The sequence below is a fragment of the Camelina sativa genome, chromosome 10 (assembly GCF_030686135.1).
Source record: "Camelina sativa cultivar CO46 ecotype springtype chromosome 10, ASM3068613v1".
NCBI classification, from domain to species: Eukaryota; Viridiplantae; Streptophyta; class Magnoliopsida; order Brassicales; family Brassicaceae; genus Camelina; species Camelina sativa.
In genome coordinates, this window is record NC_141889.1 from 26,708,840 (window position 1) to 26,724,725 (window position 15,886).

General features: G+C 33.1%; 1 protein-coding gene and 1 pseudogene across 2 annotated transcripts; one reads left to right on the forward strand and one right to left on the reverse strand.

The window, feature by feature from the left end:
- Positions 1 to 7,261: 7,261 nt before the first annotated feature.
- LOC147937425 (uncharacterized) lies at positions 7,262 to 7,891 on the reverse strand. Its single transcript, XM_087468804.1, has one exon. It carries the CDS (start codon positions 7,889 to 7,891, stop codon positions 7,262 to 7,264), a length of 630 nt encoding a protein of 209 aa, XP_087324930.1.
- Positions 7,892 to 12,316: 4,425 nt separating this feature from the next.
- On the forward strand, positions 12,317 to 14,805 carry LOC147937426 (uncharacterized; annotated as a pseudogene). The gene is made up of 3 exons (XR_015567782.1): positions 12,317 to 12,454; positions 12,889 to 13,478; positions 13,516 to 14,805. The product of XR_015567782.1 is annotated as an uncharacterized LOC147937426 (transcript).
- Positions 14,806 to 15,886: the final 1,081 nt, after the last annotated feature.

Below are 15,886 nucleotides of genomic sequence, written 5' to 3' on the forward strand. Positions count from 1 at the left end.
GTAAACATCTGTTAATACGTATAATACTTTGTAGTTAGTGTAAAATGATTTAAATTTTATTCACCAATTTGAAATTACTTAGTTTTGTCTATGAGTATGATGGAGCGGGTTAGTGTTGGTTTTTAACTCCTTTCATAAAATTAAGTTTTGAAATATTTTGTTTGTGTTTTTAGACCAACCCGCAAAAATATATAAGTGTACTAATATTAACCTAATTCCTATCACATACTTATGATTATTTTTAGTCTAGGTTTGGACCCGTGGAAAAAAAAAATAGTTATTTAAAAAGTAGTCAGTTTTGTATCTGAGTATGATGTAGCGGGTTAGTGTTGGTTTTTAACTCCTTTCATATAAAATTAAGTTTTAAAATAATTTTTTGTGTTTTTAAACCAACCCGCAAAAATATATAAGTGTAATAATATTAACCTAATTCCCATCACATTCTTATGGTTATTTTCAGTTTAGGTTTGGACCCGTGAATAAATAATTGGACCCGTGAATAAATAAATTTTTCCATAATCCATTGTTACTTTTTTAGTATTGTGCATATGTTAAATTGCTAAAATCTGTATTTACACAGATTTAGTTTTATTATCACAAATTTAGTAATATTATTGATATTACTCATATGACTAAATTTGATGTATTCACTATTTAAATTGTGCAACAGGATATATATGTTTGTATTTGACATCATAACTCTATAAATGACACATCTTTTTTAGTCAAAAAAAACATATATCATTTTGTGGAGGTTAAAACAATATATATATATATATATAGTATAATAAAATCATACATTATTAGTTTATTTTTATATTTTTTCTACCTATTTTGACATCAATTGGTCTATCCATTTAACATAGAAAACATTAAACAATTTATGTATAATGGAAAACATGTATAATGCCAAACCAATTATGGAAAATTGAAATTAAATAAGATAAGATACTATAGTTTTTTTTTCTTTAAAACATTTTAAAACTTGTAATTAAAAAGAAAAATAGAAATTGATGTTGTTCAGATATTTAGGGAAATATATATTTCCATACTCGATTTTCCTAATTTGACTTTTTTTTTTATTTTTTTGTATTAAATGTTTTAATTACAGTGTCATTGTCTGTAAATAAGTCTGAACTCCAAGCTTTCTTCTGAAAAACAACTCAAAAGTAGTTTTTTTGTTGTTGTTCGGAGATGTACTTTTGTATTTTGCTAATGTAAGTATTTTGTTCCTTTTGAGTTTGCTAATGTAAGTATTTTGTTCCTTTTCAGTTGTGTGTATTTTTAAATTACCTCAGGGACGAGCCGACATCGAATGTACCAATTCGAACCACTGAGGCACATATTGAATTGGTGACATAAGCTCTAATTTAATCATATATATAAAAGTAAGGTTTTGGTATCTCCTTATTGGTTGATTTTTATTTAATATTTTCTAATTTTTTTATTTGATTTTAAATTGTTTAATTGTTTTAAATAATATTTAAGACCTAATTAACACAATACATTCAACTTACACATTAAAATAAAATTATAACTGAAAATAAAATAAATTATGCATTTAATCATATTCAACCATTCAATTTTATTCAAACACAATAAATTATTATTATAACTCCAATGTAATTCTAAATGTAACATCCATCAATTCTTATCATATAAATAAACATTCTCTCATTCTCTCATATTGTCATTCTTTTACTTTCTCATTTTCACATTCTCTCATTCTCATCCATAATACCTCAAATCATTTTTCATTTTCCATTTTTTTTTGTTTTCAATTTCTTATTTTTGTTGTATGGGTAACAAAAAAAAAATCATTGTAATTTTTAATGCTAAATTTTAATTTTAGAGACTACATGATATGTATTTTATATTGTTCTTATTTTAAAAGATTCATCTCCATTATCTATTTGGATTATCATCTTATATGTAACCATTCTCTCCTCCGCTCCCACCAATATCAAGTGTTGTTATATCTCATATGTGTTGTAAGAGTTTGATTCTATATTTTAATTTAGAAAGTATTATACATATTTAACATTGTTTTCAATTTTTATTTTATTTATATAAAAATAAAATATTTCTTTTATATTTCTTGCTTTTCTATTCTATTCATAGTTATTTTTTAAATTCCCATTGTTAAATTTAAATTCACATATGTTGGATTTAACAAAAAATCAAGTTTATTTGAGAATTATATGTTTCTATTCCTTTTAAATGATCAATGTATAATATATTATACTTTTGAATCAAAGTATGGACCCACCAACACTCATTTTTAAATTAATTGGGTTTTAATTTTAGGAGTTGGAAAAGTATAAAAGTTTGTTTGTATCTCCCATAATAATATCATAGTAGTGTTCTCAATGAATTTAATTTAATATAATAGCACTTGTTAAAAATGTATAAGTATGCACTTAATTGCACTTTTGCAACTCTCAAATAGTTGCCTTTGATACATCGATTTCTGTATTAACTATTAAAAGAAAGACACATGTCTCACTATAACCCTCATGGCCTCATATTTCAAATCTCACATAATTTTATAAATTCTACAATATCATTATTTTTCCTTGATTTAACCAATGATATCTTAACTTAATAAAAATTTCAGTTTATTTTAATAGGATATACAGTACATGTAATATATGATATATAGTTTAATTATTTTTTTCTATATGAAACATTATCATTTCATATAAATCAAAGTCCAGACATAATTAAAGACTTTAAGATAATAACCTAATAAAGTAGTTGCTGTTTTTTATTTTATTTTCCTTGAAAATGTATTAGTCTAATAATAATCTATGGTTAGACTCATTTAGTTATATATGTATGAGACAATACAAACCTATTGTTTATTATTATTTTTTTTTTTAAAAATTAAACATGTTAAATCTCTTTAAGCTATCACCATAATTAAATAAAATAATATGCATAACTACACCACAATAAATTTTATGAAAATATATATTACAATGATTTTGAAATATTACTAGAACTACAAAATATATAGCATATGGTATGTAAGATACAATATGACTTAACTACACTAAATATATTATCATCAAAAGAAAATTTAATTTCTTTACATTAGTTAAATTCATATTAAATTTTGATGTATACCGAAAAACAAAATAATAAAAACATATTATTTTTATTATTTTTCTATAATAGAATAACGATTATGTAACAAATCATGCGTAGGGTGAGCTAACATCTAGTTATACTTAAACGCTAAATACAATATTCCGGTTTAGACCGGTTCGCTTAATAGTTAAAATCCATTGGATTTAGTTTTTACCGTCTTTTCTCGCTACAGTGGATTTGATATCTTCTCCGAGGAAATCAACGGCGCCGGCGGAAGAACTGCTTTTTCCGGGTAAATCGACTCAAAACACTCCTCCAGATAAGCTTTAACCCTAACTAACCAAGTGATACAAATTGGGGTTTCTCTTTTACAGAAAAGCTTTCTCCTTTATCGCTTACATTAGAATAGTATTGTGTTCCTGCTGCTACCATCTTATGAAATTGAACTTTAAGGTTCCTCATTCGCTTTGAATCACGTACATTGCTTTGGTTCTACTCCGATTCCAATCCATTATTTCTTCCACTTGTCATTGTTGTTGTCTTTATCCTCGGAGTTCCAAGTTATTCTGTTGCTGGGTTTATCGTTTGAAATTGAGTTTTTAGGATTTTCTCGTTTAGAATCAGTAACATAGCTTTGGGTATTTCAATTCAAACCCTTGACTGATTTTTTTTTTTTTTTGTGTTTCTTTGCATTTTCTCAAGGTTTGTGGTGCTCATGGATACAAGAAAGATTCCAGTGTTCTGTTATTGGAATGGATGTATAAAAGATGGTCCTGATGGTCTATTCTATGAAGGTTCAAGTCCAAGAGTGATCAGAGTTGATACAAAAATCGAATTATCCCAATTGTTGGAGGATCTGCATCGAGTTACTGGTTTTGAGAAGGGAAAGTTTCAGATTGATTTGATTGGTAGGTACCCTTCCATCGTTCAACAGCCGATGGTCAGGTATATGCGTTTGCCTGTTGTGGATGATTGTAGCCTTGAGACCATCCTAGAGGTTCCAATCTACCATCCTGGTATCAACAGTGTGGAGTTGTATTTAGAGATCAAAGCAGTTGTTTCCGATGAAGGAACTGTTCCTATATCTCATGATCAGTCACCATTGGAAAATAATGCAAACCGAAAGCGTTCTCGGCAAGAGGAGGCTAGCGTCAATGCAGATGTAAATGTGAGTGTGAGGAATACTAAACTAAGAAGTCTGCCGGAGGATAACCATAATGGGTGGATTGAAGATGAGGAGAGTACAGATGCCGGAAACTGTTGTGATAACGGGGTTGTTGCACAGAAGGATCCGAAATTGAAAAAGCCAACTCTAACGAAAGACATCAGTGAACGCTGCAAGTGTCACAAAAAGAACACCGCCTCCCAACCTTCCACCTCCACCCCACCGCGCAGCCGGCCACCGTCGCCTCCGATGAGTGTTCCTCCACCTCCGACGGCCTCTTCTTCAGCTGCTACAGGTCTATCTCGTCCTCTTTGGGCCAAGCTTGAAGGTAAAAGGATTGTTCTAATAGAGTTTGGGATGATTGTGTTAGGAAGGAGTTTGAAAAGGAGGAATACATCAATCGGCCTGCCTTAGATGATTGGGATGAGTATGATACTTTGTTCTATAATGCTTGGCTAGGAGTAGAGCTTAAGCCTACTAGGGTTCTTGATCGGGTTGTGACGAGACAAATGGGAATTGAGACTGCAGTTTTGGCTTTGTTGGATAAGATTGGTTTAGGGACCATTGCATATAAGCAGTATGAGATGTATCCAGATCTTGTTTGTCAATTTATGGCCACAGTGGGTGTTAATTATCAGAATGAGCGATCGAAGAATGCGCAGGAAGGGATTTTGTCTTTCTTTATTAGAGGTATTCGTTACAGGCGACCACTCAGGGATCTCTGCCGGATTTATGGTTTTGAGAGAGACTTTACAGAAGTTGTACTTCCTGCTCATTTTCCTACGGTGCAGGATTTCTGGAGCCTGTTCGGAAACGGGCAGTATGATTCCAAGGCGTCTACACAGACAGATGTTAGACATCCGGTCCTAAGGTATGTCACTCGTCTCATTGGGCACACATTTTTGTGCAAGATGGAGCCTGGGAAGATGAGGGTCACGGAGATGGTCTTATTGTACTTTGGATTGAGAGACTTGATTGCTGGAGTTTGTCCTAGGTCTAAGTTGGATAGGCCTGTTAACATGGGTGCAGTTTTCGCGCATCATTTGGTTTCCTTGAGGACCAAACCTTTCACTGGAAAGGGGAAGAAGATAGAGAGCGTTGGAAGTCTTTTGACTCCGATCTTCAGGCACTTTAGGATCGACCTAGAGAGTTGCAGGATTGTTACTGACTGCCCTGTTATGGATGCTGAGTACATGATGCATGCTCAGTGGATGAAGAAGACTTTGTTGTGGTGTTTCAGTGACAGCAGAGGGGCACATATGGTTCAGTTGCCACAGGCTGATCTTACTGACATTAGAGAGGATTGTCATCAGCTTCAATTTGAGCCTGACCCGTGTGACCTTGTCACTCAGCCGACCACTCGACATCGCAGAGGTGCCCCTCCTCGTGCTGCTCCTACATCTGCTGTGGACTTTACGACTATTAACTCTGCTGGGGGTAAACACAGAGCCTCTTCGTCTTCTGCCCTCCGTTTGAGTTTCTAGAACTTCCTGCAGCACCCATGGATCAGGACCCATTCCAGCAGTATGTTGTTGAGTGTCTGGAATTCTATTGATGGGTTATCTCGTTGTGGGTGTGTTCGTCCAGTACGTCGTCGTTCACCTCCTCCAGAGGTACCACATGAGCGCGGATCCGAAGATGATGCGGCCTAGTTCTCCATTTTATCATTGGTTCACAATTTTCCTTTTTTTCCTTTGAATCAATTTTTTATTGCATTGAGTCAGTTTGTTTTTTACATTTTTTGCTTTGAAATTTCTATGAAATTATGAACTATTTGAAATTTGTATAGAATTATGAACTATTATCTATAGTGTTGTGTTTAGCATGTGTTTGAGTATTCTTAATAGTGCTAACATCTGAAAATCAATAGAATACACATTAAACAATAGTTTAAACTCGGATTTTTGAACTTTATGTTTATAGTTGATAACATTCGGACATCGTTGTTTAAGTCTGGGAAAACCAACGCTGAGTTTTTATTTTATTTTTTGGAGAGCTTTATATGAGTCAAAATTTTTGTTGGAAACTAGTCGTTTGTGATTATTATTTTTATGTTTTAAAATAATAAGTGTTATTTTGGATTTTAGTGAAACTTAAGCGGCGAGAATTTGGTGAATGAACCAGTTAGGAACATATCTCTATTATACCCTTTCCGTTTCAAAATATATGATGTTTTGGAGAAGTTTTTTGTTTCATAATATAGAATGCTTTCAAATTTCAATGCAACTTTTAGATTAGTTTAATATTTATATTATGCAGTATTGTTTCTGATTGGTTTAACTTGTTAAAAGTAAATACTTCTTAATTTGCGTGTTTTGCTTAAAACATCCTATATTTTGAAACGGAGGGAGTATTATTTAAGCAATGTTCTAATTATGTGGCATATTATACAAAATGCCGTTGTATTTTAATACAAAATATGATAACAGATTCTTAATATTAATTTGTTGTAAGAAAACAGATTTTTGATTAATATAGTTATTAAAAGAAAACAAATTCACGTAAATATTAATATAGTTATTTTTTAGTGTTTATTAATAATTTTCATTTTTATTTTTCAACTCAAAAAATATTATAAAATCAGAAAAAATCTTGATTACGTAAAATCTTAATTGATTCACGTAAATATATTATAAATATTTTTCAACAATATTTTAGAACAATAAATCTTTTTTTTTTCAACCAAACATAAATAAATTAAAAGAAGACTCCAAGATTGGTTGCCCAAACAGGAGGATAAGAGTTTACAAAAGAAGATTCAGAAATTAAAGATCTTGAAGATCGAGCAAGACAATCTGCCTTTGCGTTGATGTCGCGGGGAATCATGACTAGGGAGAAAGAAGGGTAAGATGTTTGGAGCTGCGAAAAATCCCCCAGTAAATTCGAAAAAGCAGGTCAATCGTCCGGCGTCTGCACCATCGCAACTAGCTCTGCACAATCCGTCTCGAAAGTCTGACAAACAACTCCAGCCGCCATTAAGGACTCCATAGCCCATATCAGTGCTTATAATTCTGCGTGTAGGGGAGTAAGGCCTCGTTTGAGACTCCGTACTCCCAAAAAAAGCATGTAATCTTCACCATTGCAGCACCACCAACCCAGATTATGAAAAGGGTCCGTACCTTTCCATGAACCATCAACCTGATAGCGGATAGAAGAATCCCTCTCCTCCACTAAGGGTGGGGGGAGCAGATTGCTCACTGAATAAGATTTGGCTTCCTCCCACAATAATTTATCAGTTGCCGCTTGATTTAAAATCTCAATTGGCTCTAACTCAATGCCCTGGAAAACCTTTTTATTCTTGTCTTTCCAAAGTGACCATAAAATCCAGGGGAGACGAGAAATGATATCAGAAACCCCGGATTGAGAAGTCACCCTCCAGAATATGAAGTCTAAATTCGCATAGATAGAGGCATATGGAAAACCTCCCGGTTCCAGCAACACCGGGGCCAACTCCCAAATACATCGCGACCAAAGACAATCAAACAGTGCGTGGTTTATAGTCTCCTTCTCCGTCTCCAAATCACACCGCTTACACAAAGCATCACAACGGACACCCCGATACGCAAGCCGTTCTAACACGGGAAGGGTACCGAGGTAATTTGCCAGAAAAATGTTGAATCTTCGGGGGTACATTTAATTTCCAGGACTGAGCCCTCAGAGACATACACGATGGCCCATACTCAACTTCCGCAATTAATTCCCGGGCTAACCGATAACCTGACTTAACCGAATACTTTCCTGACTTAGTATAATGCCATAATAATCTATCCGGTTGATAAGTTTTACTGACCGGCATACTCCGAATAAGTGGTATATCCACCGATTCAAAAACTCCTCAAGAATAGGCAAATGCCAATCCTTTGTAACTGGATTAATTAAATGATTAACCATCAAACTCGGGAGCAACAATCTCCCCTACCATTCACTGGTTTTGGACGAATATCTGGTAACCATGGATCTCGCCAAACCGAAATGGAACGACCAGAACCTACAGTCCATCGCGCTCCCTGTTCCACCAACCCCTTAGTTGAATAAATACTCCGCCATGCAAAAGAAGGGTTATTCGGTTTCTTTGCCATAAGAGGATGTTTGTTTCTGAAATACCGTCCTTTCATCACCAGAGCCATTAAAGGTGTCGGATTATGAATTAACCGCCAAAACTGTTTGGCCAGCATAACATCATTAAATTGTTCCAGAGCTCGGAAACCCAAGCCCCCTTCACTTTTATCTTTGCATAATTTATCCCAAGCAACCCAGTGCAAACCTCGAGCCTTATCATTAGATTTCCACCAGAAGGTGGAAATAGTACTCGTTTATTTAGACGTTAACTCTTGTGGCAATTTATAACATGACATAACATGTGTTGGAAGTGCCAAAGCCACCGATTTAATCATAACTTCCTTGCCACCTTTCGATAAATGCTTTGCAGACCAAACATTTACTCGATCATCTAATCGATCTTTTACATAGCTAAAAACCTTAGTTTTCGAGCCCTGCATGTTTTCAGGAATACCCAAATAATAACCCATACCGCCCTCCTTAGAAATACCAATAACGGATTTCAACTGAGATCGTATATCCGACGGGACCTTTTTACTAAACATGATAGAGGACTTCTCCAGATTAACTTCTTGTCTTGAGGCTTTACCATAATTACCTATTATATTCATTATTTTTCTACATTCAGTTGCCTCTGCCTTACAAAAGAACAAATTATCATCAATGAACAACAAATGCGAAACAGTAGGACTACCACGGGCAATGGAAATACCCGTTAATTTCTGCTCCCTTTCAGCCTTTTTAATATTTGCTATCAAAACCTCTGTACAAAGTATAAATAAATATGGTGACAGAGGATCTCCTTGACGTAATCCTCGCTGTGGTCTAATAAAACCACGAGGCTGACCATTCAGAAGAACTTGATACGACACTAACGAAACACACCACATGATCCATGAAATCCATTTTCTATCAAATCCTAACTAAACCATAACCGCCTCCAAAAAATCCCACTCAACCCGATCAAATGCCTTACTCATATCCGTTTTAAAAGCCAGAAACTCCTAATTACACCGACGATTAGTATTTAGCCCATGGAACATCTCTGGAGCTACAAGAATATTATCTGTAATTAAACGACCAGAAACAAAGGCTGGTTGTGTTTCTGAAACCAAAAGGGTAATAAACGCTTCAGCCGAAAACACAAAACTTTAGAAATAATTTTGTAACTCACGTTACAAAGACTGATCGGCCTAAACTCCGCTATCCGCTGCGATCGATCAACTTTAGGAATGAGACATATATTAGTCTCATTAAGAAGAGGATCAAAACTACCAGTTCGAAAATACTCGTTAACCAAAACCACCAAATTCCCCTTAAGAGAGGACCAGAACCGTTAAAAAAATAGAGCCGTCATCCCGTCCGGACCTGAGGTTTTCTCCGGATGCACGGCGAATAGAGCCTTTCGGACTTCTGCTTCCGAAATATCTCGAGTCAGAGCTATGTTCATACTCTCCGTAACAATTGGATTAATCTTATAAAACGATTTTATTTTTTATAACCCAATAGTTTTGAAATTATTTAGTGAAATTATTTTAACAGATTTTATTTATTGTTTCAGAAATCTTAGGAAACAATAATAAACTATTTAGAACAATTATAAAACTTAATTTTATTTATAAAACTAAGATTAAAAAAATGCATCCGTAAATCGTTTAATAATGACATATATATTTTAAAACTAAGATACAACATTGCTTATATTTTTAAAATATAAAATATTATATCTAATTTATTAAATATTCTTTTGCACCGCATATCGATGACGATGCAGAGACATTTTATTAAAATCAGAAATCACAAATATTATATCTTATTTAATATAATATATATATAACTAAAAAATAAATCAAAAAGATAAATCGAGATTTCTAAACATGACCGCTGCAATACATGTTTTGTTTTATTTTTATTATTTTACCAAATTTATATGATTCACGGATTTGAACATTGTATCATGTAGCCAAAACGGGTTGAAATCAGAGTATGAAACTAAGTAAATGAAATATAACAAATTATAAAATGTATAGCATGAGTAACTATCTATACATTTCCATATGCTAAATATCTAGAATGAAATATTCTTCAGTCAAGATATACTCATTATAGTTGCTTTTTAATTGTTTTTTATTTATTTTTCAACACATTACTTATATAATATATTAAGAATTGTTTAACTTTTAAATAATGAAGAGGCTTAAATCATGATATCAACTGATTTTTTCCTTTTTTTGATTAAAAATTATCAAAATCATAACAAGGTATCAAAAGTGTAGGGTTTCCAATTTACATAAGTTAATGCTTTTTATTTTGAACTTAATCCATATTAATATAATTTATACAAAAAATAAGAATTCAGAATACATTTATTCATAAATCAACTCAGAAAATCTCAATTTTATAATAAAGATATTTTTATTAATTAAAATAAAAAACCTACTTTCGTCAATAGTATCAATAAAACAATTATTCATAACATTAATATTACATTATAACATATGATATTTGAGTAACTAGAAATCCAATCTTTCTTACACATAATTTTTTAATCTTAGTTTTTGAAAAACATCTACAAAAAAAAATTTACTAGGAAATCGTAAATAATAATTATGATCAATCATAATACTCCCTCTTTTTCAAAATAAAAGATGTTTTAGAGGTTTTGTTTTGTTTCATAATATAAGATGTTTTCAACTTTCAAAACAACTTTTAAATTAAATTCATATTTTTTTTTGTTTTATGCAATATTATTTTTGATTGGTTAAACTTTTTTAAAATAGACATTCCTTATTATGTGTGTTTTTAGCTAAAAAAAACTTATACTTTGAGACGGAGAGAGTATTATTTTTCCTTAAATAATTATTTTGATCATTCGATATCAAAATAAAAATAATTATCCACAGAAAACTATTAAACCTACACTATCTAAACAGTGCGGGTTAAAAAAAAATTTAGCAAATTTTTTACAATTGATGATTCTATTTTCTAAAAGATTTAGCTCATTCACAAATTAATTCAAAATTTGAGTGGATATGATATATATAATTTAATATAATGAGATGATGAACAAATTGACTAAATTCTCTATCGTAGGAGATGTAATATATTGCCTTGTCACACTATTCAAAACATATATATTTTATGGGTTAACTTATTTGATACTTATAAATATTCAAATTTTATGATTTTGCACTGAGATCGATGAGTTTTAATAACAAAAATATTTTATTATACTCCATTCTACCTCCCACTCATATAATTTTTTTGCACTTTAATTCATTTTTTACGTTGACTCAATAATGCTACAAATTGTAAATCAGATCACGAGTAAATAAGGATTTTTTTTTATTCTATCAATTCTAAAAAAATTTTGCAATTATACCCACAACCTAATAATAGTAAGTTGTTAAGTTTATTGTACCGATTATAGTCAAAACCGGAGTATGAAACTAAGTAAATTAAATTTATAAATTAGAAAATATGTAGAATAACTCAAATAAAGATAATACTATAATTTTGTAACTAATAAATAAAAATTTACGTAAATATTTCCCCGCACTTCACAGTGCGGGTTATCATCTAGTTTGTTTGTAAAAAGTTTAACAGGGTTAATGTAGGTCTTTTGAGGGTGTATAAAACCGGTTTTGTTCATGTAATGTTTACTCAAAAGTAGTTTTTGGTTGTTGTGCGGAGATGTATTTTGGTATTGTACAAGTACTGTATTTTGTTGTTAGAAATTATTTGTTTGTGTGTCCAAAAAAGAAATGAAAAAAAAAAGAAATTATTAATCTATTGTTTTTTACGTCATATTTTAAAAAATTAAACAAAAGCGAGAAAAGAAAAGAACAGGTAATTTAAATTACCTCAGCCTCAGGGAAGAGCCGCCATCGAAGCCTCGAAGGTACCAATTCGAACCACTGAGGCACATATTGAATTGGTGATAAAGACTCTAATTTAATTTATACTTAAACGTTAAATACAATATTTCGGTTTAGACCGGTTCGATTGATAATTAAAATCATTTGTCTATTTTTATTTTACACAGGAAAATTAAATTTAGTGTTTACCGTCATCTCGCAACAGTGGATTTGATATCTTCTCCGACGAAATCAACGCCGGAAGCACTGCTTTTTCCGGGTAATCTGACTCAAAACTTTTCTTCTGTTAAATGAGCTTGAAACCTAACTAACCAAGGGATACTAATTAGGGTTTCTCTTTTTATTTGATGGCGTACTAGTAGTAATAGTATAGTGTTCCTCTGGCTACCATCATCTTAGGCGAAATTGAACTTTAGGGTTCCTCATTCGCTTGGACATTGCTTCCATAGTTTCTTCCACTTCTCTTTGAGATTCTCCTGCCTTAAAATATATCGTTGTTGTTGTCTTTATCCTCGCAGTTCCAAGTTATCCTTTTGATGGGGTTTGTCGTCGTTTACAAAGTTTTCTCCTTTATTGTTTGAAATTGAGTTTTTAGGGTTTTCTCGTTTAGAATCAGTAACGTGGCTTTGGGTTTTTCAATTCAAACCCTTGACTGATTTTTTTTTTGTGTGTGTTTCTTTGTATTTTCTCAAGGTCTGTGGTGCTCATGGTCATGGATACAAGAAAGATTCCAGTATTCTGTTATTGGAATGGTTGTGTAAAAGATGGTCCTGATGGTCCATTCTACCAAGGATCAAGTCCAAGAGTGATCAGAGTTGATAGCAAAGTTGAACTATCCCAATTGTTGGAGGATCTCCATCGAGTTACTGGTTTTGAGAAGGGAAAGTTTCAGATTGATTTGATTGGTAGGTACCCTTCTTTTGTTCAACAATCGTTGGTGAAGTACATGTGTTTGCCCGTTGTGGATGATTGTAGGCTTGTATCCTTGAGACCATGCTTGAGGTTCCAAGCTACCATCCTTCTATCAACAATGTGGAGTTGTACTTGGAGATGAAACCGATTCTGGTCCTGTTTCTCATCAGTCGCCGTTGGCAAATAATGTTAGTTCTTCCGCAAATCAGGCTACACAAAAGAGTTCTCGGACAGAAGATGCTTATGTTGATGCTGATGTAAATGCAAGTGTGAGAGAGAGAGATAACACACTAAGAACTCTGCAAGAGCATACCAATAACGGGTGGATTAAGTATGAGCAGAGTACGGACGCTGGGAACTATGGAAAAATGGTGGTAATAATTTGAATTTGGATTTGAAAAAAGCCAGGTCAATCAAGCAGTGAAGTTATAGTGTGGCAAAATAGTTAATCTCTTTAGTTCATGGCTTGATGAATGTGAGTTCATGTTGCGATGCTTTTTAGAGATAGATATGAGCTGGAGAAAGCAGTGAAGTTGTACTCTAATAGAAGGCAACTTGAGTACAATGCGTATGAAAATTTATGTGAATTTGTATGCAAGGGACACTGCGGATGGGCTCTCAAGGTAGCTAAACGGAAAGCAATTTCTTTGAGATAATAGAACATACCGGTCCGCATAGCTGTAAGCTACAAGATGTGAGCTCAGATTTTCTGGCTGCCCTTAGTTCATCTAACAAGATGCTCTTGGAATGGCAACATGATATTTTTCCTGTTACCAAAGGTGCATCCTTTCGTTCTGTGTTTTGGGCGTTTCAGCAGCCAATTGAAGGGTTTCCTTACTGCAGACCTCTGATTATTGTGGATTCGGTAGACTTGAGTGGTAATTACCATGGAAAAATGTTGGTTGCTGCAGGATTTGATGCTGAAAACATGCTTTTTACCACTTGCGTTTGCGATTATTACCCAAAATAATTTGTTAGCTGGTACTTGGTGTTGGTTCTTTTCGTGCATCAGAAGTTTTGTAAACAAAGCACAGCCTGCATCTTGCTAATATTTGATCACCTGGCACTGGCAGAGCTTTTCCAATCGCCACATGGTCTTCTCGAGGAGTCTCAAAAGAACAGAGGAGAGGTCTATGCTAAACATGTCATGGCAAAGCTAGAAGAGTACACGTTAGCTTCTCAAACACACCATGTATTGCCTAAAGACCAGACTGCAGAGAGGTTCCAGGTCACAAAAGTGCTGCAAAATGGAAACAAGAAATATTTTTATTTACTGCAGCGATCGAGTTTGCACGTGTCAGACATGGCAAGTTTACAAGTACCCGTGTTCGCATGTGTTAGCTATTTGCAGGAGGCTGGACTTTGATCATTTGCAGTTTGCAGTATGTAAATGACTTCTACAAGACAGGGAGTTTTCGAGGAGTTTAATCCACTTCCAGGACCAGGAGTATCCAATTGGCCAGGAGCTTCCCCAGTTCCAAATCTGTTTCCTTCTGGAAGTAGTGCGATACATTAGTTCCCCGGCTCGTGACAATAGAGCCACCGCAAAATCACTCCAGCTTAGTTAAGTAAGTTTAGGAGATACACTTCAGATTTATGGGAAGCGGCAAAAGAAGTTTGTGGATCTTGAACCAGATTGACACGGTTTGTGGCTGTTAAATTTGCTAACCGGTATTAATGTAGGTTTCTTCGGAGAGTGTACAAAACCGGTTTTTTTCTTCACAATTATCTTTCGATATTTTCATTTTAAGAACTCTTTTCCTTTTTCCAAAATACTAAAATCTAAATGAAAATATAAATGATTACAATTAAAAACTCTAACAAAATACAATAATTATTATAAAAAAAAATTAAAAATATTGTTCACATATTTTATATACTCTACAAATTCATCAAGAAAACACTGAATATACTCAAATATAATTTTACAAATCATAAATAACATACTATAGGAGGCACCATCACAGCAGGAATTGAGTCTCACTTTCTACGAATGTAGTGATTTGGCTAATGGGCTGACCTGTTGTAGCCCAAATGTTGACAAAAAAAATATTATATGTTTATATCGAAAGCTTTGATCTTTGAATAATTTTTTTTGATATTTTTGCCGATCTATTACGTGGATCTTTGATTCGTGCGGGTTCTTCAATGGAAGCTATCATATGCAATGAAATGGAATCGAAGTATATAAAGTCCGCTAATTTAATCAAGGATGGACACACTGATGGAGGTTCCAAAAGTGATTCTACAGTTAGTAGCATTATAAGTTTGGAAGATTAGTCGGTGATTGATGTTTCTGGTCAAAATCTAGAGTTTTCTTTTCTGAATAATGTTGATGATTCCGGTACTGAAACAAAAGCTGCTTGATCGAGTAATTCAGAAGTGATTTTCAAATTTGGGAAATTGGAATGGCAAACCGTTTTTGAATTAGTTTCAAACCGGATTTATGTGGTTTTCTATCGAATTTAGTTTGTTAATCGTTTAAACCCAAGTATATGGGGAAATATATGAGAACTTTTGATTCAGGTAAAAATAAGTTGAGAATTTACGATTTAAGAATATCTGAGACGAGGTCATAGTTTTAAGTAGTTTTGGTACAATGTGATACTTCTGAAGAGTAAATAGGTCGTCGATCCTTAACGTTATTATGACATATGTCATGTTTTGGATTGTTTATAAAGTTTCTATTTTGTATATTTGAATTATCTAAGACTTATATATATCATCGTGATTATAATTTTCAAATTTTATTTTTATTATGTTATATTAACTTTTCTCA